General features: G+C 43.3%; 1 protein-coding gene across 1 annotated transcript; it reads right to left on the bottom strand.

Moving 5' to 3' along the window:
* Window positions 1-24,377, bottom strand: SPP2 (secreted phosphoprotein 2). Its single transcript, XM_081242392.1, has 7 exons — window positions 24,118-24,377; window positions 23,894-24,018; window positions 16,950-17,072; window positions 15,742-15,849; window positions 10,040-10,094; window positions 6,949-7,044; window positions 1-115 (listed from the first exon to the last, which is right to left on the bottom strand). The coding sequence occupies exons 1-6, from the start codon at window positions 24,188-24,190 to the stop codon at window positions 6,959-6,961; spliced, it is 570 nt and encodes a 189-aa protein (XP_081098518.1). The 5' UTR covers window positions 24,191-24,377; the 3' UTR covers window positions 1-115; window positions 6,949-6,958.
* Between the last annotated feature and the right edge of the window lie 1,278 nt (window positions 24,378-25,655).

Here is a 25,655-nt window from a genome sequence, read left to right as displayed (position 1 = left end):
AAGAAAGAGGAAAAGTAAGCCATTTATTATCGACTGGAACTGATCAAAGGAAAAATCACACAATTTGTAAAGTATCTTTCTTCACTGGAACTTCTATTCCTTCCAATGCATTTTGCTGTTAAAAGAAAGAAGGGGAGGATTAGACCCTGTGGCATGCATTTCACACTCTTACTATGGAGGCCCAGGGCCCAGGATTCCTGGGCGTTATTCAAAAAGGAATCCAAGAGGGCACCAGAGACTAGAGCAACTATGCAAAGCAGCCAGCTCCTTGAACAAGGAAAAGGGTGAGAGACGCCTGCAGGGAGAAGAGGAGGTAATGGAGTCCAGGGAATGGAGATGAAGGCCCAGAAAGGAAGGTCAAGTCTCAAAAAGGGAAGGGTCAGAGGTTCCCCGAGGAAAGGTTGCAGCCAGATCCCGGACTCAGTCTGGTCTAAGAAGGTGCTGGTGGTGGGAGGTTGTGAGGGAGGGAATCAGTCAAGCCACTTAAGAAGAGACTGGCTGTAGCTGTGGTCTTTTGAGGGCTGGTGTTGGAGGTAGGACTATTCATTCATTCACTCATTCATCTGTCTTATTCGTCCATTCAATAAACATGTGTGCATTGAGTATCCACTGGGGTTTATGAAGATGAATAAGGCATAGCCCCAATCTCCAGAAGAAGAAGACAGAAATCACAGGCAAGTAGAGAAGACAGAGGCAGTCAGAGGACAGAATGGTAAACGCAATTCCAGATTCCCATGTGCAGGAGACCTCGAGGAAAAAGGTTTCTGCAGAAGACGTGTGAGCTAGACTCCAAGCACAAGCTGGGAGGCAGGGTTACTGGGCCTGGGAGTGAAGGTCAGACCCAGACTGGGGACCATGGAGCAGTCAGCCGTGTGAGTCTTCCATGTGAAGCAAAGACCAAGAGAAACCAGGGACACAGACAGGGAGCCTACCGTTGCGGGGCGTGCCCGATTTCTCGTGTCCCAAGTCACTAGTGAGTTTAGATTCCACCTCCCAGGTGGTCAGGACTTTGACCTGTAAGGACTGATGTGAAGATAACTCTGGTGACAGTACAGAGGTGGCTTTTGAGACCATCAGGAAGATGCTGACCACCCCAGGCTAGAGTGATGAGGCCAGAACATGGTGAGGAGGGTCAGAGCCAAGAAACACTTCAAAGGAAGGACCGGCAGGCAGAACACAGTGGTAGCTGAATGACGGTAGGGAGGGGGTCCAAGACAAATCCGTGTCTGGTCTGCGTAACTGGAAGCTGAGTTGGATTCAGGAGGAAGAGTAAGTTCCGAAGGGAAGAACTCCATTCTGAGGATGTTGTGGAATATCCCGGTGCTGTTTAATCAAACCTGGAGTTCAGGTGAGAGGGACAGTGTGTTCATAGTCCCCAGACACGTGGGCCTCAAAGCCCTGGGGTGCCTGGGATGACCTGGGAGAGGGAGGACAGCGAGTGGAGGGAGAGACAAGGCTAGAGCCCTGGTGACCATCACCACCATTCGAGGAGCGGGTGGAAGAAAAGAGATCTGCGAAGAACAGAGATATCTTGACCAAGAGGAGGGCCAAGGAGGCCATGTCTCAGAGGCCAGAGGACTTCAGGGAAGAAGGGTGCTCTCATCAGCGTCAAATTCTGTCATGAGGATGATCAGGCAAGGGGTGGACAGGGACCAGGCAGGAACAAAGGGCAGATACAGAGCAGAACAGAGCCAGATGGAAAGGAACAAGAGGGATTACAGAGAAACTAGGGATAAACCACGGGTAGGGAGCCCATTGTACAGTAGATCCTCATCATTCCCAGAGATTTGTCTACTTGCTAATATTTACTTGTAACCTCCACATCAATACTCCTGGTGCTTCTGAGTCATTCTAGGATGTTCACAGAGTGACAGAAATCTGCCCACATTCCCAAGCGAGCTCATTCAAGGCCATCTGCCCCCGTCTCTGCTCCCATGTTGTAAACAAGTGTCCTTTTGCGGCCTACTTAGTGCCATGATTTTTGCATGTCTGTACTTTTTCTTGCTGATTTTGCTGTTTAAAATGGCCCCCACGTGTAGTCCTGAAGTGCTCCCATGTCCTGAGCGTGAGAAGGCTGTGATGTGACTTGCGGAGAAAATACATCCATGAGATAAGCTTCCCTCAGGCACGAGTGACAGTGCCACTGGCTGTGAGTTCAGTATTAATGAATCAACCATATGTATTAAATAAGACGTCTTTCAACAGACACACACATAAAACAAGCCTACTGATTACTGGACAAAATGTGACCAAAGGCTGGTAGGAACCTAACCCTGTATTTACCACAGGAGCAATGGTTCAGGATTTGCTGATTCAGCATCTGCAGCCACTTTATAGAACATCGCTACTGTGAGTAATGGGAACGCACTGTACTTGGTGGGGCAATTGGTAGGCATGGGCAGTGAAGGAGCCTCAGAGCAGCGTGTGAGAAAATCCAGCCACACACGCCGGCTTTCCACCTCTGGGTGCTGGCTGGGCTTGTCTGTCTTATGTGTGGGGGGCAGGGTGAGTGTCTGGCTTCCCCAGTGGGTGGGCTGTCATGGAAGATCATGACAAGAGGTTGTGACTAATAAGCTTCATTTCTGAATACTGAAATCACTCAACAGGCTCACCGAAGAGGCCCAGGTTTTAGGGTCACTCCCCTACATGGTTGCTGGCGGGTAGGTATGCTGTTAACATTGCCAGTCAATTCAGGTTTTTGCCTTCCAGGTGTGTTTTACTCCATAGGTGCTTCACCCAACACATGACAAATGTTTCTTAAACAAATGATCCCTGAGGTTTTGCCCTCTTGTGCTATTTTCTAAATGTGTAGATATTGACATGAGGTCAAGTAATACAGGAAGAAAAAGAGGTGCTTTGGGGGCAGACAGACATCGGGAGTTAATCCTAAACCAGCACCAGCTCTGAGAGGAGGGGCCTCCAAGGCCTTAGCTTCCTCATCTACAAAACAGAGATATAGTGATAAAACTTCACTTAGATGGTTGCAAGATTTATATAAGGCAACGTAGGTGGAAGGTCCAAACACAGACCCAGGCACCCTTAAGAGTTCTGATCTTCATGGGTGCAGGGAGAGGCACGAAGTGGGGATTCGATGAATATTTTTTGGACAGATTGATAAAATCAGGAGACTGATTCTTTTCACCATGCAGTTATTGACAAAAGACCTCTCTAAGAACTGCTGCTTTTGGACATATAGCATAGGAATTCCACACTAAATAATGATTGCAACAAAAAGGAAAGAGTATCACTCACGCTGCTGTGGTTTGGGTGACGGCAGTGTGGTTTGTGGTCTTCAGACCACTACGTCATGCAAAAGTCAGAACTAGGCCAGCTATAAAGATCAAGAAAGTGTGAAACTCTCAAACAGATTTCTTTCGACATGAGAGCTGGGACCTGATTTTCCCCTGTTCCTATTTTAGGGTAGCAAATAAGAAAAAAAATCTCAGACCTCTTTGTTTAAATACTCCCTTTCACTACCCACACCCACATATTAAATGATTTTCTAGCAATCTGAAAGAATCCTAGAACAGTGGTTGTTAAATTACAAAAATACTTCCTCAGCTCCTAATTTGTTGCAGAAACTGAGCTAAGCTCTGAGGATTCTATGATTCTCGATGAACCAAAGTCTCTGCCTTCAGAAAGTTCCCCACTGGAAGCATGTCATCCACAGTTTGAAAAGAGTTGTCCTGAACTTGTTCCCACATCGGTTCATTCCTTCCTTTCAACCCGAGGGAACCCTTATTATAGTCTAGGCACTATTTTTAGCATTAGGAACTAGACAATGGTATTGTATTAATAACTTAGTATAGACATATTATTAACGGTATTTTTCATGTTATTAAACTAAAATAATAAAGATGACAAGGTAACATATACTAAAAGAGCTCATTGTCTAGCAGGAACAAAAGCAAATAAAATAATAATCATAAATCTTTGAAGAACTGAGCCCGAGACTTTAGGGACTACGTCACTCTCCCATCTCCTAAGTAGCAGAGAAAGCTTGGAAACGGATTCTAGACACAGTGGATTGGCCTCTTCACCGGACCCCCTATGCTGGCCTTATCATAGGATTCTAGGAAACTCAGAGCACAGTGTGGAAACCTGCCCAGCTGAGGGTCAGGGGAGGGCAGGGATATAACTGGGACATCAAGGTCAATGTCCAGGCCAGGGTGGCAGTGTTTGGTCTTTAGTCTGTGCTGCCTTTAAGGAGACATTTTTTTAAGTGATCAATTTCTTTACAGAAGTCAGATCATAAATTTATATTGGGATATATATCCCAATATATATATCCCAATGTATATATCCCAATGTATATATATATACATACATCCCAATATATATATATTGGGATGTATGTATATATATACACATACATATATATGTTTATATATGCATATATATATGTATGCAATATAATCATTAATAAATAACATACAGCCAGTCCACTAAGAATTCTATTTTCTCCTGCTGAGGATGTTCTGTAAAGCAAAAAGAAATGATTTAAGTTTATAAAAAAAGAATATGATGAGTCTGTTTCTTTGTAATGAGTACTTTCTTGATTTCAGCCTGAAGCTGGTTTTTATTTTTAGGGTGTGTATAGATTCAAAAGAAAACCTACCATTTGCATCTTTTATCCAACACAGCCTCACTGGTAAATTTCCCTTCGATTTTAGTAAAATGTCAGTTGACCTCTTTCAAATTCCAGGGTTAAAAATTTATCATACTAGGCTTGGCTGAATTTTTTGATCACAGAAGCTCAAGAACCCAAAGTGAGAGTCTGTCATCCACTCACAAAAAAATACTTCCAGAATGCTTGCTGGGTGCCTGGCTCTGTGCGGGGCCATGGGAGATGCTGGTGACAGAAATTGTCTCTCTCCTCGCCTCGGGGGGCCCTGGTGGAGCCAGATGGAGCAGAGAGGAAATAGGTAATTGCGACGCCCTGTGATGAGGACTTTAGGGAAGTCATAAAGGGATGTATCTCTGACGTGCGGAGACCCCTTGGGGAAGAAACGCTGAGTTGAGATGTAAGTGAGGAGGAGGAATTAGCCAGGTGGATGTTCCAGGTAGAGGTCTGAGCAGGAGGAACTGCAGGTATTTCAGTTTTGCGGGAGCTTCAGGGCTGGTGGCCTTGGGAGAGATGAGGCTGGAGAAGTGGGCAGGGGCCGGATCACGAAGGCCTTTGCAGGCCACGCTAGGGAGTTTGGACTTTATCCTGAAGGCATACAGTGTTATGTAAACTGTAAAACCCGTGAAAGCCCAAGCTTCATGATTAACTTGTGTGTGTGTATGTAAAAATGAATGTACACTGAATCCATATCTATAATTACATCCAAAGTAACCTTTTAAATGTGCCTTTCATCATGTTCCTTTAATACTTGGGAGCCTTTAAAAAGACAGAGCTGCCTTTGCTCCAGTCCCTAGTAGCTGCGGATTTATATATGCATGAGGAAGTGGTGCTCAGTGTGGGTTTGCAAAACCAGGACTCAGCCTCCAGCACTTGGGCAAATGGGCTGTTCTTCCTCCTGGTTCAGGGTCTGCCTCTGCTTTGCTATATAAATGAAGTGAGCCTTAGGGGGTTAAATGGAGAAGGATCAGAGTCTGCTCTGCATTTCCAGATAAACCTGAGGGCAGCGTGCAAGGTGAACTGCGTGGAATCAGGACCTGAGGCAAGATCTCAGGCAACAGGTCAGTGGTGACAGTGATGAAATGATGGGCTAAAGCCAGAGAAAATGTGTGGAGCCCTGTGGATGTTGGGAGAAGACGAAGAGTAATGAAGGGCCAATGACTGTAATAACGTATAATGGGAAAGAATCAAAAAAGAATATATGTATATGTATATATATATATAAACTGAATCACTTTGCTGTACACCTGAAGCTAACTCACATTGTAAATTAACTATACTTCAATAAAAAGTTTTAAAAAGAGCCAATGCTACTCTAAAATTTTGCGCTGGAGAAAATTCAGTGGATGCTGATGCCTTCTATGAAGACAGGGAGCTGAAGAGGAGGCTAGTTGAGCTTCAGGAGCTCAGGGGTGCTCACTGCAACTGCCTCCAGTGGGCAGGTGATGTAAGAGCCTGGATCTCGGGATAGAGTAAGGTGAGGAATGTGTGTTTGGAAGCAACTGTACATCAGTGATCAAAGCAGGCAAGTGGAATAGATGACCGTAATCTAGAGAAGAAGGAAAGGACTGGGCAAAGGAGACAAGACAAATGGTCACCAGGATTGAAATGACTGATCAAGAAAAGGAAGGCAGATTAGATGCTACAGATCTGAAAGATCACTATCCAGTTTGCAAAAAGCAGAAAAGTGAATGGGAAGTGGGGAGGTAGGGGCAGGAGTCATAGACCACAATTTTGTCAAGACGCTTAGCAGAGAAGGAAGTAGGGAGGGAAGGCAGCTGTTGAGATGGGGAGACTGGGTCAAAGAAAGGGTGCTGTTCTGTTTGTGGTTTGTTGTTTGTTCTCAGAGTAGAGAAATTTGATCACATCAACAACAGCACATATAAAAGCCACGGGAGGGCTTCCCTAGTGGCACAGTGGTTGAGAGTCCGCCTGCCGATGCAGGAGACGCGGGTTTGTGCCCCGGTCCGGGAGGATCCCACATGCCGCAGAGCGACTGGGCCCGTGAGCCATGGCCGCTGAGCCTGCGCATCCGGAGCCTGTGCTCCGCAACGGGAGAGGCCACAACAGTGAGAGGCCTGCGTACAGCGAAAAAAAAAAAAAAAAGCTACAGGAAAAAGATTGAGGGTGCAAGAATGAAGAGACAGTCGAGGATCAGTATCTGGGAGGAGAGAAGAAAAGGTGGGAGGCCAGACAGGAGCTGAAGAGCAGACTCCAGACGTTGGAGGTGTGGGAACAGCAACTCTAAGACATCCCCATCCTCCAACCCCCCCGCTGGTAGCTTCTATCTCTAAATACACTTGTTTTTAGCTGTGTCCCCTTACCTCAAGGCTGTCACTCAAAGCCAGTGTTTATTCTTGCTCTGGGCCACAGGTTCAGGTTCCTTCTATTTCCGGGAGGAAAGCCCCTTCTCATGATCTCTGAAGATAGAAAGGGGATATACAGGCTCTGTCATTCACATCAAAATCTAAGACAACATGGACTGTGTGACTATAAATTAATGAGAAAGGCTGTGACCAGCACCACCAGAGCCCCTCCTGCCAAGAGGCTACCCAAGAACACCATGACCTCATCTTGCTTATCAAGTTCTTCCTCACGCTTGCCTGCACGGTGTGACACTTGAACCCACTGCCATACGGCCTCGAGGGCAGAGACTGTCACATTTATCTTTCAGTCCTCCGAGGGATCTGCCCAGGGCTTGTCACACACATTTGTTGAATTAAATTGAATTGTCATGTCCTAAGCAGTCTCTGAGATAGCTGCACCTCTGCATCAATGAAGGTCCCAATGCCCAAAATGTTTTTAGAAGTCAGCTCTGGAATTACCTTCCAAGGAATATAAAAAGGATCAGTCGCATTAATTTATATCCATATAATATGTTTTTTGTCCCAAATGACATTTTCTCAGTGTGGTAGCCAGCCTCAGAGAGGGCCTGCTGGTAGTCACACTCCTGGGTATTCCCCTCCCACATAGGACCAGGGTTGGACTGCGTGATTAATTAATAAAATATGCAGAAGTGATGCTATATCTCTTTCAAAATTAGGTAATAAAAGACTGTGCCTTCTGTCTTGGGTGCTCTTTTGCTTGCTCATTCTCCTCTCTTTCTCTCTCTCTCTCTCTCTCTTGCATCATGTTCTCTGGCAGAAGCCAGCTATCATGTTTTGAGGACATTCAGACAGCCCAGTGGAAAGGCCCATATGGTAGGAAACCAAAGGCCTCATTCCAATAGCCCCTGAAGAATTGAGGCCTGTCAACCACCATGTGAGTAACCTTGGAAGTGGATCCCTCAGTCCCAGCTAAGCCTTCAGATGAGATCATAGCCACAGTCAACATCTTCTCTACAACATTTTAGAGACCCTGAGCCAGAAACACCCAGCTAGGCTAGTTCCAGGTTCCTGACCCTCGGAAACTGTGAGACAATAAATGTTCGTTGTTTTAAGCTGCTAAGTTTTGTGGTAATTTGACACACAGCAATAGATGACTAATGCACCCAAGTTGGTTATTAATCTGATTAACTGAATTTACTTCCAAAATTAAACCCAAGAGCACATGTTTTCCATCACTACAGAGATTCAAAAGAATGAGCCCTAGACTCGGAAGGTAATTCCTAAAAAAATTGTTCAAAAATGTTCTCAGCAGTGGTCACATTGTTAGAATAACTATATTTCTCCCAAAGTGGCACATTGGAGGAAGTCTAAACTCAGGCCTTTTTTTAAGCAAGCCTCAGATTGTAAGCTTAGTACTTCAAATAAATTAGGAAAAAGCCTAAGGATGGTCAGACACTGAGCTCAATGAAACATTAATATCTGTGTTATTCATTTTAATGGAGAACTCCGATCAGAGGGTAAATTTCACAACTCTTCTGTAAAGCAGCATGAAAAAAACAGAGGCTTTAGAGTCTGACAGATCTGTCTCTAAGTCCTGTCTCTGCCCCTCCCTACCTGGATCAAACTCCTACATTGGCCGTGTAGCCTTGGACTAGTTACAGAAACTCATTAAACCTCAGTTTGCCCATCTACAAAATGGGAAGGAACATAGTGCTGCCTCTCAAGATGGCTGTGAAGTTGAAGGAGAAAACTGTCAAGCAATTAGTAGAGAGTTAGTATTTTGTGTCTACAGCAAACAACCTGAGTTGTTACTCATTTCTTCTGTGTGAGCAGGTAATACACCTTGTTTACAGTGTTGTCATGAGGGTTAAATGAGAAAAGTGATGGTAAAAGGGAGAAACTAAATAACTGTTAGCTCTGTCTGCTTGCTGAAAAGCACAGTTGAGGTTGGAGGGCAAAAAGAAGTTGAAAAGAGTTTGGGTTTTTCAGAAAATGCTCCAGATTGGGACAGGAGGCAGGTGAGTGCTGATTTCCTCAGCTAGATTTGATATTTTGATTCCTGACAAATTTTAAGTGAGTTTTGATGCCTCAAAGTTAGCTTTTCAATGATTTACAAAGCTGGTTTATGAAGGACTGTTCTTTTATTTTTTCATTTTCCCTTAAAATATTTTGCATTTCAGGGGTTTATCTCTTATGACATGAGTTCAGCAGAGTCTGGCTTGATCAGAAAAGGATGTGTTTGGTGTCCTACAGAAGAAAACAGGACCACTTACTAAGTGACCGTTCATAAAATGGCTCACTTCTTGATATGTCAGGAGTGAGACCTGTAACGTAGTACCAGTCATAAGGCAGGCCCCCTCTGCCCACTTCTGGAATGTTCTATGACTTTATTACTGATGCCACAAATACGCTTTTCCAGCAAGGAAGCAGTGAGAGATCACCAAAGAGTTTTGCTGTCATCAGCTCCAATAGAAAAAAATCCTCCTATTTACCTATTTTACCAATAGGTAGAAATGTTTCCTAAGCCATAGAACACTAACTCAATCCCACTTCAAATGAGAGACCACTTAAGAAGGGAAAAAAAAGAAAGCCCTCCCTCCCTGAAGCAAGATTCTTAACGGGATGGTCACCTCTGGTCTTATGGCTGGAGGATTACAGAATTCAGCCCCAGCCAGTCAGATGAGGTTTAGTCCAGATCCTTCCACCTCCACATTGTTGCATACCTGGTTCCTAAAACTGGTCATGCACCCAGGAGGGAACTATCATGCTGAAGCTGGGGGACCCTCTTATGGTAAAAACCAACACCTGTCCTGCCTAACTGGCAGAGATGTTGGGACATGAAATGCAATCATAGATGGAAAGGTTCTGCATAAATATAGAGCTGCCTAAATGAAGAGTTGTAACATTATTGCTTACTGTTAAGAAAGGAGCAAAAGCAAATGTTTATTTTCTGTGATTTCTGTAATTGTTCAAAGCTTATGTACAGATATTTCTCATTTTAAATGACTCCCTGATAACTTCAGTATGAAGTTGATTCACAAAATATATATATATATATGTATATTAAAAAGAACAGATCTCAACTTACCAAGCAGATAATTGTTTCTTGATGTAGAGGATCCCAAGATATCCCCCAAAACCATCTAAGTAAATGTCGGCATTAGTATGTATCAGCACATGAAAGAGAGAAAAAAGAAGGACACTGCAAAATATGCAAATATTATCAGGAGGACTCAGATGTATTATATAATTTATTTTTAATGAAATAAGGCAATACATTACATTAAATAACTTTATATGGTATTGAACATATATGTCTAAAAAGGCATGTGGGGAAACACAACTTACATGAAGTTTAAATTGTCTAAAAACGTTTCCACTAGACTCAAAATGACCCCCAATTGTTGTGGATGAGAAAGATGGAACCTCGTTATATGGACTTGCAAATCAACTCTGTTTAGGTCAAATCTGTGAGTTTTCTCTCTATGAAGTCCCCATATGTGTTCAATTAAAAAAAAACAAAAAGTAGTCTTCATGAAGCCACTGAAAGCCCATAGTCACAAAGTAAGGTGGCTGCGTGACTCACAACCTTTCTACCAGGTGTCTGGGCGACCTACCTGTTACCCTCTCCATCGTGAAGAGTCAGTTAGCCTGCTGGCTTTTGTCAGAGTGATTGGTCTAGCAGGCAGCACAGTTTAGTGGGGGAAAGAATAATCTTTTCAATAAATGGTGCTGAGACAACTGGATATCCACATGCAAAAGACTGAGGCTGGACCCCTTCCTAATCAAAATGGACCATGGATCTAAATGTAAGAATCACACAAACAACAAAAGAAAAAAATGGATCAACTGGACTTCATTAAACTTTAAAACTTTTGTTCTTCAAAGTGCACCATAAAGAAAGTAAAAAAAAAGCCTCACAGATGGGAGAAAATATCTGCAAATTGTGTATCTGATATGGAACTTATATACAAAATATATAAAGAAGTCTTTCTACTCAACAAAAAAAGACAAATAAGCCAATTTAAAATTTGGCAAAGGAAATTTTTTTCTTTTTTGGCCACTTTGCACAGCTTGCAGGATCTTAGTTTCCCAACCAGGGATCAAACCTGCGCCCTCGGTGGCAGTGAAATCGCGGAGTCCCAACCACTAGACCGCCAGGGAATTCCGACAGAGGATTTGAGTAGCCATTTTTCCAAAGAATATATACAAATAGTCAATCATTGCTCATTAGGAAAATGCAAATCAAAACAATAATGATGCACCACTTCACACCCACTAGAATGGCTAAAATTAAAAAGACAGACAATAATAAGTATTCATAAGGATGTGTAGAAACTGGAACCCTCATACATTGCTGGTGGGAATGTAACATGGTACAGCTATTATGGAAAACAGCTTGGCAGTTTCTCAAAAAGTTACACATAGAGTTACTTTACGCCCCAGAAATTACACTCACAGGTAAATACCCAAGATAAATAAAAATATATGCCCACACAAAAACTTGCACATGAATGCTCACAGCATCATTATTTACAGTAGTCAAAAAGTAGAAACAGGGACTTCCCCAGTGGCGCAGTGGTTAAGACTCCACGCTCCCAATGCAGGGGGCCTGGGTTCAGTCCCTGCTCAGGGAATTTGATGTTGCATGCCGCAACTAAGAGTTCTCATGTCGCAACTAAGGAGCCCACCAGCTGCAACCAAGACTCAGTGCAACCAAATAAATAAATAAATAAATAAATAAATAAATAATTTTTAAAAAAGATATGTATTAAAAAAAGTAGAAACAACCCCCATTTTGATCAACTAATGAATGGATAAATTAAATGTGGTTTATCCATACAATGGATTATTATTCGACAATGAAAAGTACTGATACATGCTATAACATGTATGAACCTCCAAACATGCTAACTAATATAAACCAGTCACAAAAGAACACATATTGTATGTTTCTATTTATATGAAATGGCTGGAAAAGGTAAATCTATAGACAAAGAAAGTAGATTAGTGGTTACTAAGGGCTGGAGAGAATGAGGAACAGGGTAAGGGGTCTTAGGGTTTCTTTTCTGGATGACGAAGTGTTCAGGATTTAGATAGTGATGAGAGTTGTACAGCCTTATGAGTATACTAAAAACCACTGAACTGTACACATGAAAGGGGTGAATTGTATGGTCTGTGAATTATTGAGTTGGCTAAAAAGTTCATTCGGCTTCTTCTGTAACATCGTATGGAAAAACCCGAACGAAATTTTTGGCCAACCCAATATATTTCAATAACAGTGTTATTTTAAAAAAAGGGGGGGGGGGACACATGACAACGGGAATAATACCAAGAGGTATCTCCAGCTGGAGCTAGAGAGAAATGCTCTGTTTCCTCCTAAGTTTAGACGATATGAATCTGGAGTAGCTTGTAGTCTTGCCTCCTGCTACAAGGAGAAAACTCATTTGCAGTAAGGGGAGGAGGGACAGAGAAGGAAAAAAATGAACGTGGCCCAGATAGTGTTGACAGTCACTAGATTGAGTTGTCCAAGGGGACAACTCCTCCCTCTCCTTTCCAGGAACGTGAGCCAGGCATTATCTCATTTTGGCTTAGGCCACTTCTAGTTGAGTTTCTATCATTTGAAATGGGAGAGAGTAAATAAATGAAATGCCTGTAACTCTCCTCCCCCGAGTTCAGAATTCCTGTTCACTCTTCCTCAGTTTCTCCTTTTGCACTGTTTTGGGTCTCATGGCTGAAACTCTAGCCAAACCTCATCCCGTCCACTTGAAATCAGAAGGATATGTCCAAAATCTAGGCCATTCATCATCCTACAGATGTTAGCATTTCATCGTGTGGTTGACTGAAGTGCCATACAGAAATCGTTTATCCTCTACATACATCTTTTTCAAAATTAAAAAAGTAAAAATAAAAACTGCCCATAATTTAAATATTTATTTGGTTAAGAGAGGAGAATATTAACAATTTTAGAAATTTATTTGTTCAAATCTTTTTACAAAGCATTTATACTTATTAAAATTATGTAGTGGAAAACCGGAATGTTTTTGTACTAGAGACAATTTCTCTCGTTGTATGCTTACCAGATATTTTCCATTTGAGCTAAGTCCTATTTCATAATAATTAGGATGTTTGATCTTATTCTCCATGGCTTCCATCTTTCTTCACATTATATTCCTTTCTCTGGAAATTCTTTTACTATCTACATATGTTTTTCAAGTGGCCTTTATGTTCATTGCTCTGGGATATTGTTTTTCAGTTTTCTTTCTTTTATTCCCTACTTCCAACAATGATTTATTTGTTCTGTGTCTAAATTCATTCCAGTCAATTGTCTTTCATGTTTGTAGTATCATCATTTATTTCACTGAAAATGGTTAACAGCTGTCGTCTAATTTTTTTTTCTGTTTCATGTAAGAAATCTATTTTAGAGTTGCCAGGAATTACTTTAAATCTCCATCTGCTTTCTTCTCTTTCTTTCGAATTGCAGAATCCTTTAATTTAAGGAATTTTTTCTTTGCTCATAATTCTTTATGATCTCTTAGTCTTTGAGGCAAAGCAACCTGGGAGTTTATTTTAAAATCTTGTTTGTTTCCGGGACTAACTTAACTTAGTATCAGAGTCTTCTTACAAAACTTGGGACTGGAAGAAAAGTGAGTAGTCTTCAGTCTGCAGTTAGAAAGTTGCAATAGGTTTGTGGGTTGTGCAAACAATCAGAATCAACTTTCCAAATCAGAGATGGAAGAGGGGTTAAATTAGGGGGTCACTTATTAACTTCTAATGTGTTAAAGGTCATAGAAGAACAGGCATCCATTTCTCTCGACATTCACCACTAACTCCTAGCTCTATTTGGCACTCTCTCTCACCTGCCCTTCCAGCCTCCCAGTGCCCCCATCCATTCTTACCTAGTTCCAGTTTGTTCTTCATCTATTCTGTCACTGCCCTACTTATAACCCTTGAATAGCCCCAAGCCAAGGATCCTTGACATGACCCATGAGGTCCACCTTGACCAGGCTGGTGTCCTCTCCAGCCCCACCATTATGCCTCTCTTCTCATATTTTTCTCCCAGTCATGATGGATTTCTGTCCATTTCTACCCATCAGCTTAGCTTCCCTCACACATCAGGGAACTCTGCCATGCTCTCCCCTGTGCTGGGAATCTCCTCATCCTTCCCCTCCACACCCTGTGCCCTTTGTCCTGAGGTCACCCACCCTCCAGCCCCCCGGGGAAAGCTCGCTCTGACCCCACACAGTATTGCATCCTCTTGCTACGAGCTCCTGAAAGCTTGCCTGGTAGTCAGGGTAACCCCTGCTTAATGGACACCCCCAGACTCATCCACAAATCCCACAAGAGCCAGAGCAGTGCTTCTCTTGCTCTCCACTGTCTCCTAGCTTCCCCCATATAAACCACAAAATCAATATGCACAAAATGCTTGTGACATGATGCTTGGTCCCTGTCACTTCTGGGTTAGCTTGGCCAGGTGTGCACCACTGTGTCAGCTGTGAAGCACACCTCACTTCCTGGATACTTTACTGGAGTCGAGGCCCTGGGTACCTGAACTAGCATTAAGGAGATAGGATCCAGAAATCCCCTGGGGATTGACCCTCAAATGTTGCCCGTGAGAACGAGATTGATCAATAACCTTATGCTCAACTGAACACTTTTGCAGAATTCTCCTTCCAACAGTGAAAACACCCCTGTAACAGGAGTTTCTCACTCCTTCCTAATTCTAAAATGGACTTCCATATAAAATATGTAAGTCCTGGGTATGTTCATAATAGAGGAACATTACTTTTATGTGTAATTCTTGAAGTTGAAATTGTATGCTCTTTTCATGTAATTTTCACTACAGATTTAAATCTTGAAAATTTAATAAAAATATACATAGAGAAAGATATCATTGGACAGATTTGGCTGTATAATGGTAGAAACATTTTTTAAGTAGCAGTCAAAGATATTATCCATTATGAATAAACAAATAACTTAATGGTTATGTTTTTATCCCAAATTAGAGTCTAGAAGCTTCCTCCTCATATCATATTCCTGACAATTTCTTCCTCATTTTTCTTGTATTCATTCAAGTATTGACTGAACATTTATCCTGTATCAAACATTGTCCTAGATGACAAAACAAACATTCCCTGCCCTCATTTGATGTACATCCCCGTAAGGAAAGCAGTCAATACACAGACGAATAAGTAATATAATTCTAAGTCAGAAATGTATGTATTACTGATTTCACAGTATTATTGCAGATGAATATCAGTGAACTTGAAGGAAAAAAGATGTGTCCTGCCATTTACCAAGCAGCTATTACGTACCAGATTCTGGACCAGATCTTTCACGTCCATCGATTTACTTGGTTTTCTCAATATCCTATCGGGTGGTCTCTATTACTGGCATTTAACAGATGAAGAAGCTTCAGATCATGGAGATTAAATATCCTGACCTAGGTTGCAGAGCTGGTAAATGAACACTGATGTATCAAAAATTCTCCTCTTCATTCCACTAAACCACAGAGGCAGTGAGATGCATACTTAGATCTAAAACTTTGAAGATTTGCTCATTGTTACTTTAAGCTCATATCCTAAATCTTAGAAAAAGAGAGAGAATTGGAAGAAGTAAGGGATATTGAACATGAGATTGCAGGTGTAAAAGGGAGATGCCAGCTGAGTAAGCAGAGCTATAACTGAGTGATGCTCCAGCTACTCTATCACACCGGCCTGCCTACCACAGACCCACACAGACCCTAAGAGGTAGGTGCTGTCCCAAAGGATGCCGAGCCCCTGCACTTACCTCTTCACTGCTGTTAGACTCGGAGCTGGAGGACCAGTGGCAGCGAACCCACACGTCCTGCACCTGCTCAGCAGACACCCGCACGGTGCTTCTGCAAACAGCCGCCGGCTGGAAAAGGGGAAACAGTGAGTTCTATGCCCGACAGCTGGTAGAAATGGTTAGGACCTATCTAAGAAATCAGGCAACACCATAGGGCTTGACGCAATGATGCAGACAGACAGGAAAAATTCACAGAGACATTTCATTTTTCCAAAATGAAAATTTCTCAAGACCTAAGCTGACACAAATGATGATTTAAATATCTCTTAGGCTTTTGCTACATTACAAGCCCTGAGGGAAATCAAATGTTCCCTTCCTGAGCACTGAGTGGGTTCCCTTGAATGGTTTCCCTTTTGAACAACAAGAAATGGGAAGATCTCCCAAGGACCCTGCTCTCCCTTGGCCTCAGATTTCGTTAGAAACAAATGCTAGTGACACCTGGGTTTGGGACCTTTGTGAAACAGAGCCACAGCGAAAACTCTCACGAAACAACAAAACAATAGGTCCTCTTATCAGGACTGACATCCCTGTGTAACGACCCAGACATCACAATGATAAAGTAACAAAACCCTGAGACCTCGAACATCTGAACAAGAATGCCTCGGACAGTGAATTTGGGGTGCCTCCCGTCCCTGGGGTTAACCAAGCATGGGGCCATGTGCTGGTCACTGGGGAGATGAAACTGACCACGCTGTGGTCCTGACCCCCATGGAGCCCAAGCTGGTGGAGGAGACAGATTTTATACAACAGTCAACTATAAAACAGTACACCTCGCACCAGGAACACAGCTGGCATTTTAAATTCATTTAAAATAGAATTTGAAATGTCTCTGGGATTTTTCTTGGCTATTGGCCTCTTCATATTCACTTTGCCTGGAACCATCATTATCCCTATTTTTAAACAGCAGAAAACTGAAGCAGCAGGGATTAAATAATTTGCCAGGATTACTCAGGACTGTGGACTCCAGAGCTTGAGTCCTCGACCACTGAGTCATGCCGTCCCTGCCCAGGGGACAGCGTGGACACAGTTAGTGGTGCCTCCCAGGGTGTCCAGACGCCAGGCAGTGGCCAAGCCCTCTGTGTGGCTTTGAATCAGATCCCGGTGATGTAGGAAGACAGGTGCTCCCTCACGTTGTTTTCTGGCCTGGTGGCCTTTCCCCCAACTCTTACCATGTAGTAGCCCCTCTGGAAGTCACAGGTGGCGGGGTCTTCCCCAGAACCCCTCCTGCACGTCGTCTCTCGGATGCCAAACTCTATGTCCATGGTCAAGCTGTCCTCATCCAGGATGTTGACCTTCATGAAAACAAAGCATCAGTTTGCCATAGATGTGTTTCTGAAGGTCACATGCTAGAAATGTGTCTCCCTGCACAAGGAGAAAAAGTGACAGAATACCCCACCACTAAAGCTTTCAATTATCGTGGCAATCACCCAGTTCCACACCCTCATTCTGAAGACCAGGGGAAGAAGTGCTTTACCAAAGGCTCACAAGACTTTACTGAGACAATAGGACCAGAACTTGGGTGTCCTGACTCCACGCTAAGCACTGCTGCTAATGACTTACATTTACGATGAATCCTCAGGATTTATAGATTCCATATTTGCAAATTTGCCTACTTGCTAAAATGTACATCTAACCCCAATCAGTACTGGGTGCCCTCACAGCCATTCATGAAGACACGCTGGGCGGCAAAGAACTTGAGTCGCCAGATGCACATGCTCCCGACCGGGGTCAGATAAGGTGATGCTCAGGCTCTTTGCCTCAGCAACCAGACCATACACAAGTCAATTTCATGGTCTATTTTGTGTCACGGTTTTCTCATTTTTGTGCTTTTCCTTGGTGATTTTGCTGTTTAAATTGGCCCCCAAGCCTAGTGCTGACAAGCTGTCTAGTTTCCTAAGCACAGGAGGGCTATGATGTGCCTGACGGAGAAAATACATGTGTTAGCTGAGCTTTGTTCAGGTCTGAGTGACAGCGCTGGTACAGTGAGCTCAATGGTAACGAATCACCATATATATTAAATAAGTCTTTAAGTGGAAACACACATAAAACAGGCACATATTCATCAGTTAACCGAAATGTTGTGACCAGAGACTCTCAGAAACCTAACCCTGAATTTCCCCAGGATAAACAGCTCAGGATTCACTAACCCAGTGTTCGCAGAATCTTTATGGAATATTACTGCCGTGAATAACTGGAATCAACTTAAATTTTAAGTGCCAACGTATTTATGAGATTCAGATTTAATATCTAATATGTAAAAATTATCAATAACCAGGGTCATAAATAATGGCAAGGCTGAGTTTTTAGTCCTACTTGTTTTTAGAAAACTCTGCTTGTATCAGCACTCCTCATCCTGTGTCAGAAAGAGACACAAAGACCTCCCTATCCCGAGCTTGGAGCTAGCCACTTATTTCCAAAGCAAAATCAAAGTATTTTAAGTGTCATTTTCCTAAAAGAATGTTCCATACTTTCTTAATAATTCCTGAAATAAGTAAGTAGCAAGTACATCTCTGCTGTACAGCGTTATCCAGCCCCGCTTCCCGGTTGATCAGTTCGGATCTATGAACAAGATTACACAGTTTTCCACTCCTTTCCACCAAGGGTGGAATACTGGGGGTACCTTCCAAACTTCCTGATGAGTGTGCTGTTCTGATGACATGGACATCTCCGGACTTACTAAATGCCCACTGTGTGTGCTGCACCAGAAGCACAGCAGGGAAGACCCCACGGAGCTTAGATTCCACCTGGGGCAGGGTGGTGGGGCACCACACAGCAAACACAGTAAAGAAAACTGAACAAAGACCTTCCAGATGGCTATAGGGTTAGGAGCAAAAAAAACAACGTGGCAGTGGGGATGGAGAGCGGATAGTTTAGACGAGGCACCTGAGAAATCCTCCCAAGGAAGGTGTATTTAAGCTGGGACTTAAAGGATGGGAAGGAGCCCATCGTGTGAGGAAAAAGCAGAGCCAATGTCCTGGGGCAGAACAAGCCCAGCGGTGGTGGTGAAGCAAAATGAACAAGAGGAAAACCAAACACCCTGAAGTTGGAAAGGAGTGTGCCAGATAGTTAATGGTCCCGTAGCCCATGGGAACAAGTTTTGATTTCATTCTCATTGCAATGAGAAGTTCTCAGAGGCTTCTAAGAGGTAAGATCTGAGTCACCATGGCTGCTACAAGGAGAGCACACGGGATCAGGGACAAGATGGCAGCAGGGAGATGGGCTCCACTGCCCGACCCCACCCCAGACTCCAAAAACGCCTTCCCTTTGAGTTCTTGAGCCCATCCTTTGGCAAATTGGAGTCAACCCACACATTCACCTACTGCCCCGTGGGGAGACAGCTGGTGACAGCAGTGTGGCAGCGCAGACCATTTTCAGGAAGGGAGTAACGGGATCGTTTGCTTTGGACAGTAGTGGCCAGCTCCGAGCTCGGGAGGGGGCGTCTTTGTGTCTCTTTCTGATGCAGGATGAGGAGTGCTGATACAAGCCGAGTTTTCTAAAAACAAGTAGGGTTAAAAACTCAGCCTTGCCATTGTTTATGACCCTGTTTACTGATCATTTTTACATATTAGATATTAAACCTGAATCTCTTAAAAAAATTAAGAGAGCATCAAGCAGGCTCCCCCCCCCACACACACACACCCAGATCATGCTTCCACAATTTCTTAAAGCAACCTGATGAAAGCAAACTGGCAGGACAAAAGCTTAGTTTAAAAGATGAAAATGCAGGGGCTTTGAGTACTGATAATTTTAACTGTGAGATGATTTTGCAAACTTTTTGCATCTCTAAGCACTTTTAAGCACCCTTTCCAGAATATGGAGAAAAGTCAAATAACTCTGTTTTTTCATTTGAGTTCACTTTCAGCCAGTGACTTTCTGCTCTGTGTTCTTTGAAAAATGTGGGACAACCCAAATACTCAACCATAAGGAATCAACTGGAGAAAATCCCAAACCCAGGGTTACGGCTGAAATAAATCATAGTCCTTTACAATCGGTGTTACAGTGTGGTCCTGTTTTTTAAAAAATATATATTTTATACCCACATATGAAGAGAAAAGAATCAAAAAAGTCATCCTGCCACATGTTCATAGTGGGTGTCTCAGAAGGCTGGATAATGAATGTTACTTTTGGTTTTCTGTTTCTTGTTGTAACCTGTGACTCTTTATAATTAGTATATTTTGATTTTTTTATTTCAAAAAGAAATAAAAATATACAAGCCATAAAATACCCATAACAATTCGTTTTGGAGAGTACAATGTTTAATGTTATGTGTCAATTTAGCTGGGCCACAGTGTCCAGATCTGTGGTCAAACATTGATCTGGATGTTTCTGTGAAGAGGTTTTTGGATGAGGTTAAAGTGGTGGACTTTGAGGAAAGCAGATTACCCTCCTTCATGTGGGTGGGCCTCATCCAATCAGTTGAAGGTCAGACTAGAACAGAGACTGACCTGTTTCTCAGCAGGAAGAAATTCTGCCAACTGACGGCCTTCAGACTTGAACTGCAATGTCAGTTTTTCCCTGGGTCTCCAGCCTGCTGGCCCACCCTGCAGATTTTGGCTTTACCAAGCCTCCACAATAGTGTGGGCCAATTCTTTAAAATCAATCTCTCCCTGTTTCTGTCTGTCTCTGTCTCTGTCCCTCTCTCTTCTCTGCTTCTCTGGAGAAGAAGAGAAGTGAGATCATTTAGGTTTTTCAAACTAAGCCCTTATGATTGGACAAAAAGTAAAGCTCAGGTATAGCTGCCTATCATACTGTAGAAAGCCAAAAAGCAAAACGTGCAAAGAGGAAAGGTAAAAATGGACAGAAATGGGCGTAGACACATAAAGGATCCCAAAGCTTCCGTGGCTTTGCCCCAAATGTCCCAGAATCCATCTACTCCTCACCTTCCCCACACTAAGAGGCTCAGTTGCCATAGGTCACCATCTGCTTCCCACAGTTGCTGTCTGGGCTTCCTCCTGGCATCCCACTCCACACAACAGCTGCAGAGATCTTAGAAGGTCTTCTTGCACTTTATTTAAAACCTCCTCCCAACTACTCCCTGCAGGAGGTCCTCCCACGGCTGGAGGTTCTCGTCACTAAGTGAGTCTTAGCTCAAATATGGCACCTCTGTGGAGATTTCTGTCCCATCAGACAGCTACCCCAGCCCAGGCCCGGGCCCATCCATCATCCTATTTTATTTTCTCCACAGGACTCCCCACTCTCTGAGACTACCTTCACTTATTTAAAGAATTTGCACCCCATTCTCCCTTCATCCCCTCCCTCCTCTCCCTCCCCTCTCTCTCTGCAGTGGTATCTGAGCTCCATGGGAGCACAGTCTGGTCCAGCCTCTCTGTTCCTCACCCCCAGCACAGGGCCTGTGTCCACCTTTCCTTTCTCTGCTTGCGTACATTGAGGGAACAGTCTGTGTGTGCCTAGTGTCAATGTGGGAACAAGGACATCGTCGTGGCTGAAGTCACATTTCCCCATGCTTTCCCATCCTTTTTAAACTTGGAACCCAAGAGTTAAGTCACTTACAGTCAATTGCAAGAGCATTTGATCCAAGTCCCTGGTAAATCGCAGTGGTTCTTAACCCTGACTACACATTAGAATGACCAGGAAACATGTAAGAATATGCGCCCCACCCTCAGGGACTGGGATTTAATTAGTCACCATCCTGCCTGGATATCAGGAGTATTTCAATCTCCCACATGATGCTGATGTGCAGCGGGGTCGAGAACCACTGGGCTTATGAAGCAAACTCAGGGATAAAGTAGCGGGGCCGGACCCCTCGCCCTAAGCCCACTGAACTCTACCCCAAACCTCCTGCACATACACAAACATGACCAAACCACTTATTTCCTTCGGACATACTCCTAGAAATGAAACTATGAGATCAAATGTTATAAATATTTGCTATTTTTAATGTTTAACGTGTTTATAAACATGCTTAACAAATTGCATGTTTGCAAAGATAATTTTACCAAATTACATTTTCTCTAGCAGTGTCTGAGATTTCCCTTTCACCTTTTCCCTGGTTATTTTCATTCTGATTTTGTCGGCTGTCAGAGAAGTAACTTATTTTTCCCAATGTTTCAAGCTCATTTGTATTACTATGTTGTGCATTGTTTTGTACCCTCAGGGACAGTGATCTGATCTGTTCCCTCATCTCTTTCCTGAGGACTTTGCTTAGCTCTGAGTGGATCTCTCATGGCCACTGTTATGAAGGGAATTGGCATATTTGGGGCCATCTTTAGGGTGTTTATAGAAGGCATGACTAATGCATACAATAAAGCAAAATGTGAACCACTTCTAAGAAGAAAGATGTATCACCAGGACAGATCAAAGTAGGAGAGTTTTCCCTCCACTGGGAGAAAAAAGGAAGTTTTCATGGAAGGGACATAGTGAATGTAACTTGGCCAATGAATTTGAATAGTGAGAAAAGGCTGGAAAGAAACAAGAATAGGCAGAATTCCAGACAGCAGAGCAGCACACAGGAGGCGGAGGGGCATCTCCCTCCTGTGTTCTCACTAAGGATCACACGCCCACATACACAGGTGTGTTTCTTTGCAGGTGCCTGTGTGTCTGGGCTCAGGTGTCTGATACCAAGATGGCCCATGCGCTGGAATGTTCTCTGGATGACTACACCTCATGCTAGCTCGTCTCCACTGGCCAGATTTCCATGGTGTCAGTAACTGGTTCTCTGGGGACCTGTCCTCATGTTCTTATTCACTTAACTAACTACTAACTTTCTTCTGTAGCAAGCACTAACTAAATTACAAGTAAATCTAAACTCATTTGCAAGCTTGGCAAGAGGACACCGATTGCCCCGCACCACGCGTGGATTTCATTAAATGCAACAGCTGGAAGCCCAAACAGCTAGTGTACGACGGAGGGGTTCTTCACTCTGTCCAGTCCTCCTCCAGAAGGAACTCGCCCTCTAGCCTGGCAGCTGACCACACGTATCTCACCGTGCTCCCGTACCACGACAGCCAGGCCAAGTGACCCCAGTCTGGCCACAACAGCCTGGTTCTGGGCTAGCTAAAGCATCATCTTTGTGACCTATGACCCAATTAGAAAAGACAACTGGGACAATTCAATTAATTTCCTGGGAATCTGGAAAGAAGAAGCTGAGCTAGTTTATGAAGGAGTTGGTTCAAGATGAATGTATTGTATTTAGAGACTTGAGCTATGGAACCATGAGCTGTGTGCCCTTCACAGGAGGAGAGGGGACAAGTCAGGTGTGTGCTAAGGTGGTGCCCGGCAGGGATGGGAGAGGTGAGCATGAAGGTGGAGAGGAAGCAATGGCCTTCTGGCCTCTGCGAGGAAGCGGCCGCTGCCTGGACCCCTGGCCATGTCTCCACAGTTCGCAGTTCCCAGGCGGCCTGTCTGCAATGAGTTCTCATTTGTAGGACCAGGAACTTTGCAGAAGCTCCTCACCCCCATCTTAACCTAAACTCTCTGGCAGGTATTTCTGCTGCCCACCACCCCCCCAACACACCCCTTGCACGGGATGATGAGCAGACGGTGAAATCACCTGGGGCCCAGCCAGGAGGGAGGCGACCTGCAGGCTAGTTTCTCATTTCCTTGGAAGGATAATTCTGTGTTTCTTTCTTTGCCAATCGCGGCCTTAGTCATTGGAAGCCCATGAAAATTCATCTTTTCCCCATTTCCCCAAGCTAACAGGAAACAGACTATTACAAAATTGACAAAGCAAAGTGGATTTCTTTGGCTCAAAAGCCAGAATTTATTTCCTATAAGTATTAGGAGCAGAACTGCTGAACTTGAAAAAGACTCATTTCTAATAAACAAGCAGTTTTTAATAAAATATCTCAAAAGGAACCATGGGAGCTTTGGGTCCAGAAGCAGGATGTACAGAGGGTAACATCTGGAAATAGGAAATGATGCCAGAGGGAAGAAAAATGCAAGAAGAATCAGTCATCCGAAGTAGCTTTGAGAGCTTTACGACAATAATTATAATTAAATCCCTTCTCTATTAAAAAAAAAAAGAGTGTGAAAGAGATGAGTAGCTGTTATCTTTTTAAACTGGAAAATTTTTAACTTGTAACCCAAAAAAGGACACAAGAAAAAAACAGAAAGCAGTATAAAGAGGACTAGAGAAGACATACCAGGCACTTACTCTTCTAATTGAGCTTCTGAATGCCCGAAACAGATAGGGGCTCAGCGACTGGGAATTCACTTTTGCCACGGAGGCGCTGACAGCTTCCTTCAAGGAAGACGGGTCATAGTCATACACGGGAAAACCTGGACTCATAAACACATGAGGACACAGTGAGACAGGATGCATGGATGAGGACAGCTCTCCATCATCAAGGGCAGGTGGCCTGACCCTGAGCTCCTTACCTGCACAGTAGTGGAACCAGTAGTTCGTTCCAAGGACAAACATAATCAAAACCTTCATCACCATCTTCTCCATTCTGGGAAGGATAATTTCAGTTCCGATCCCAGCAGACTGTGTCTATGTGTTTTGGGGGTGACCAGTCGTCCCGAAAGCAGCTCTTTATTAAGTGTGACCTGGCTTGCTCACTCCAACTGAAGCAGACTGTGGCTTCAACAGAGACAGTTGATCCTGCAGTCAATATTTACAGCTGCCTTTTCCTAGGGAAAGGGTACAGTTTGAGGCCACTTTTGAAGTTTGGACCTCAACATGGGACTTTAGCCCGCAGCAAAAGCCATCAAGAGGCGGGGACTCCACGTGCACTGTTTGTTCTTCTCTAGTTTAATTTCATCCACATGGACTGCCTACTTCTCTTTATTTTCATTTCACTTTTGGAGGGAAGGGATGCAACCTTACTTTCAACAAAACAGTTAATTTTACATTTTTGTCCATTTAATTCCCTCTCATATTCCTAAAGATCCTGCAGTTGACTGTTTATAAAAAATTGTGTGGTTATTTCATGATCATACTGGAAATTATGACTGGAAAGGAGAGAATTTAATCTGCAGGACTTAAATATGCCAAACAAGTTCACGTGCAATAAAAAACAGTGACATGCCTCCGTGTCCACCAACCCTCTCTGCTAATGGGCGTTTTCACATCTCACTTGGATGATAAGGTATTTGCATATTGATGAGTCTCTTGCACTATAAGATCCCAAGGTAGTTTGTGAATCATTAAAAAGAAGAGTCACTTTATAGTAAACACAGGTTGTGTTACATGCAACTCATGGTGATCTTATTCCTTGAATTCATGCATAAGAAGCTGTAGTGTCCTGGGGCTCAGAAATACCTGGATCAGAATCCTGGCACCATACCTGTCAGGCGTGTACCCTTGGGCATGGTACTAAATGTCTCTGAACTTCAACTTCTTCACCTATAAAATGGGCATAAATGGTTAGATGTAAAGGTGTATTATTAGTCAGGGAGGCACAGAGAGAGAGAGAGAGATTGATTTTAAGGAATTGGCTCATGCAATGGTGGAGACTTGGTGAGTCCAAAATCTGCAGCATGGGCTGGCAGGCTGGAGACCCAGGGAAGAGTTATAGTTTGAGTCCAAAGGCCACCTACTGCCACAATTCCTTCATGCTGAGGAGATCAGTCTGTGTTTATTCCAACCTTCAACTGATTGGGTGATGCCTACCCACAATATAGAGAGCAATCTGCTTTCCTCAGAGTCCACTGATTTAAGAGTTAATCTCATCTAAAAATTATCACAGAAACATCCACAATAATGCTTGACCAAATATGTGGGCACCATGGCCAAGTTGACACGTAAAATTAAGCATCACATAAAAATTAAATAACAAACCTTTGGAAGAATGCTTGGCAAATTAATGGCTCAATAAACAGTAACTGCTGGTAAGAATTCAATTCAATAAATATTTTTTAGTATCTGCTGTGTAAAAGGTAAGAGGTCCAGAGAACATCAACATGAACGAATC

Source organism: Mesoplodon bidens (genome assembly GCF_964165515.1).
Source record: "Mesoplodon bidens genome assembly, chromosome: 8".
In the NCBI taxonomy this organism is placed as follows: Eukaryota; Metazoa; Chordata; class Mammalia; order Artiodactyla; family Ziphiidae; genus Mesoplodon; species Mesoplodon bidens.
The sequence above is the reverse complement of the archived record's forward strand: the minus strand, read 5'-3'. Positions and strand labels throughout refer to the sequence as shown.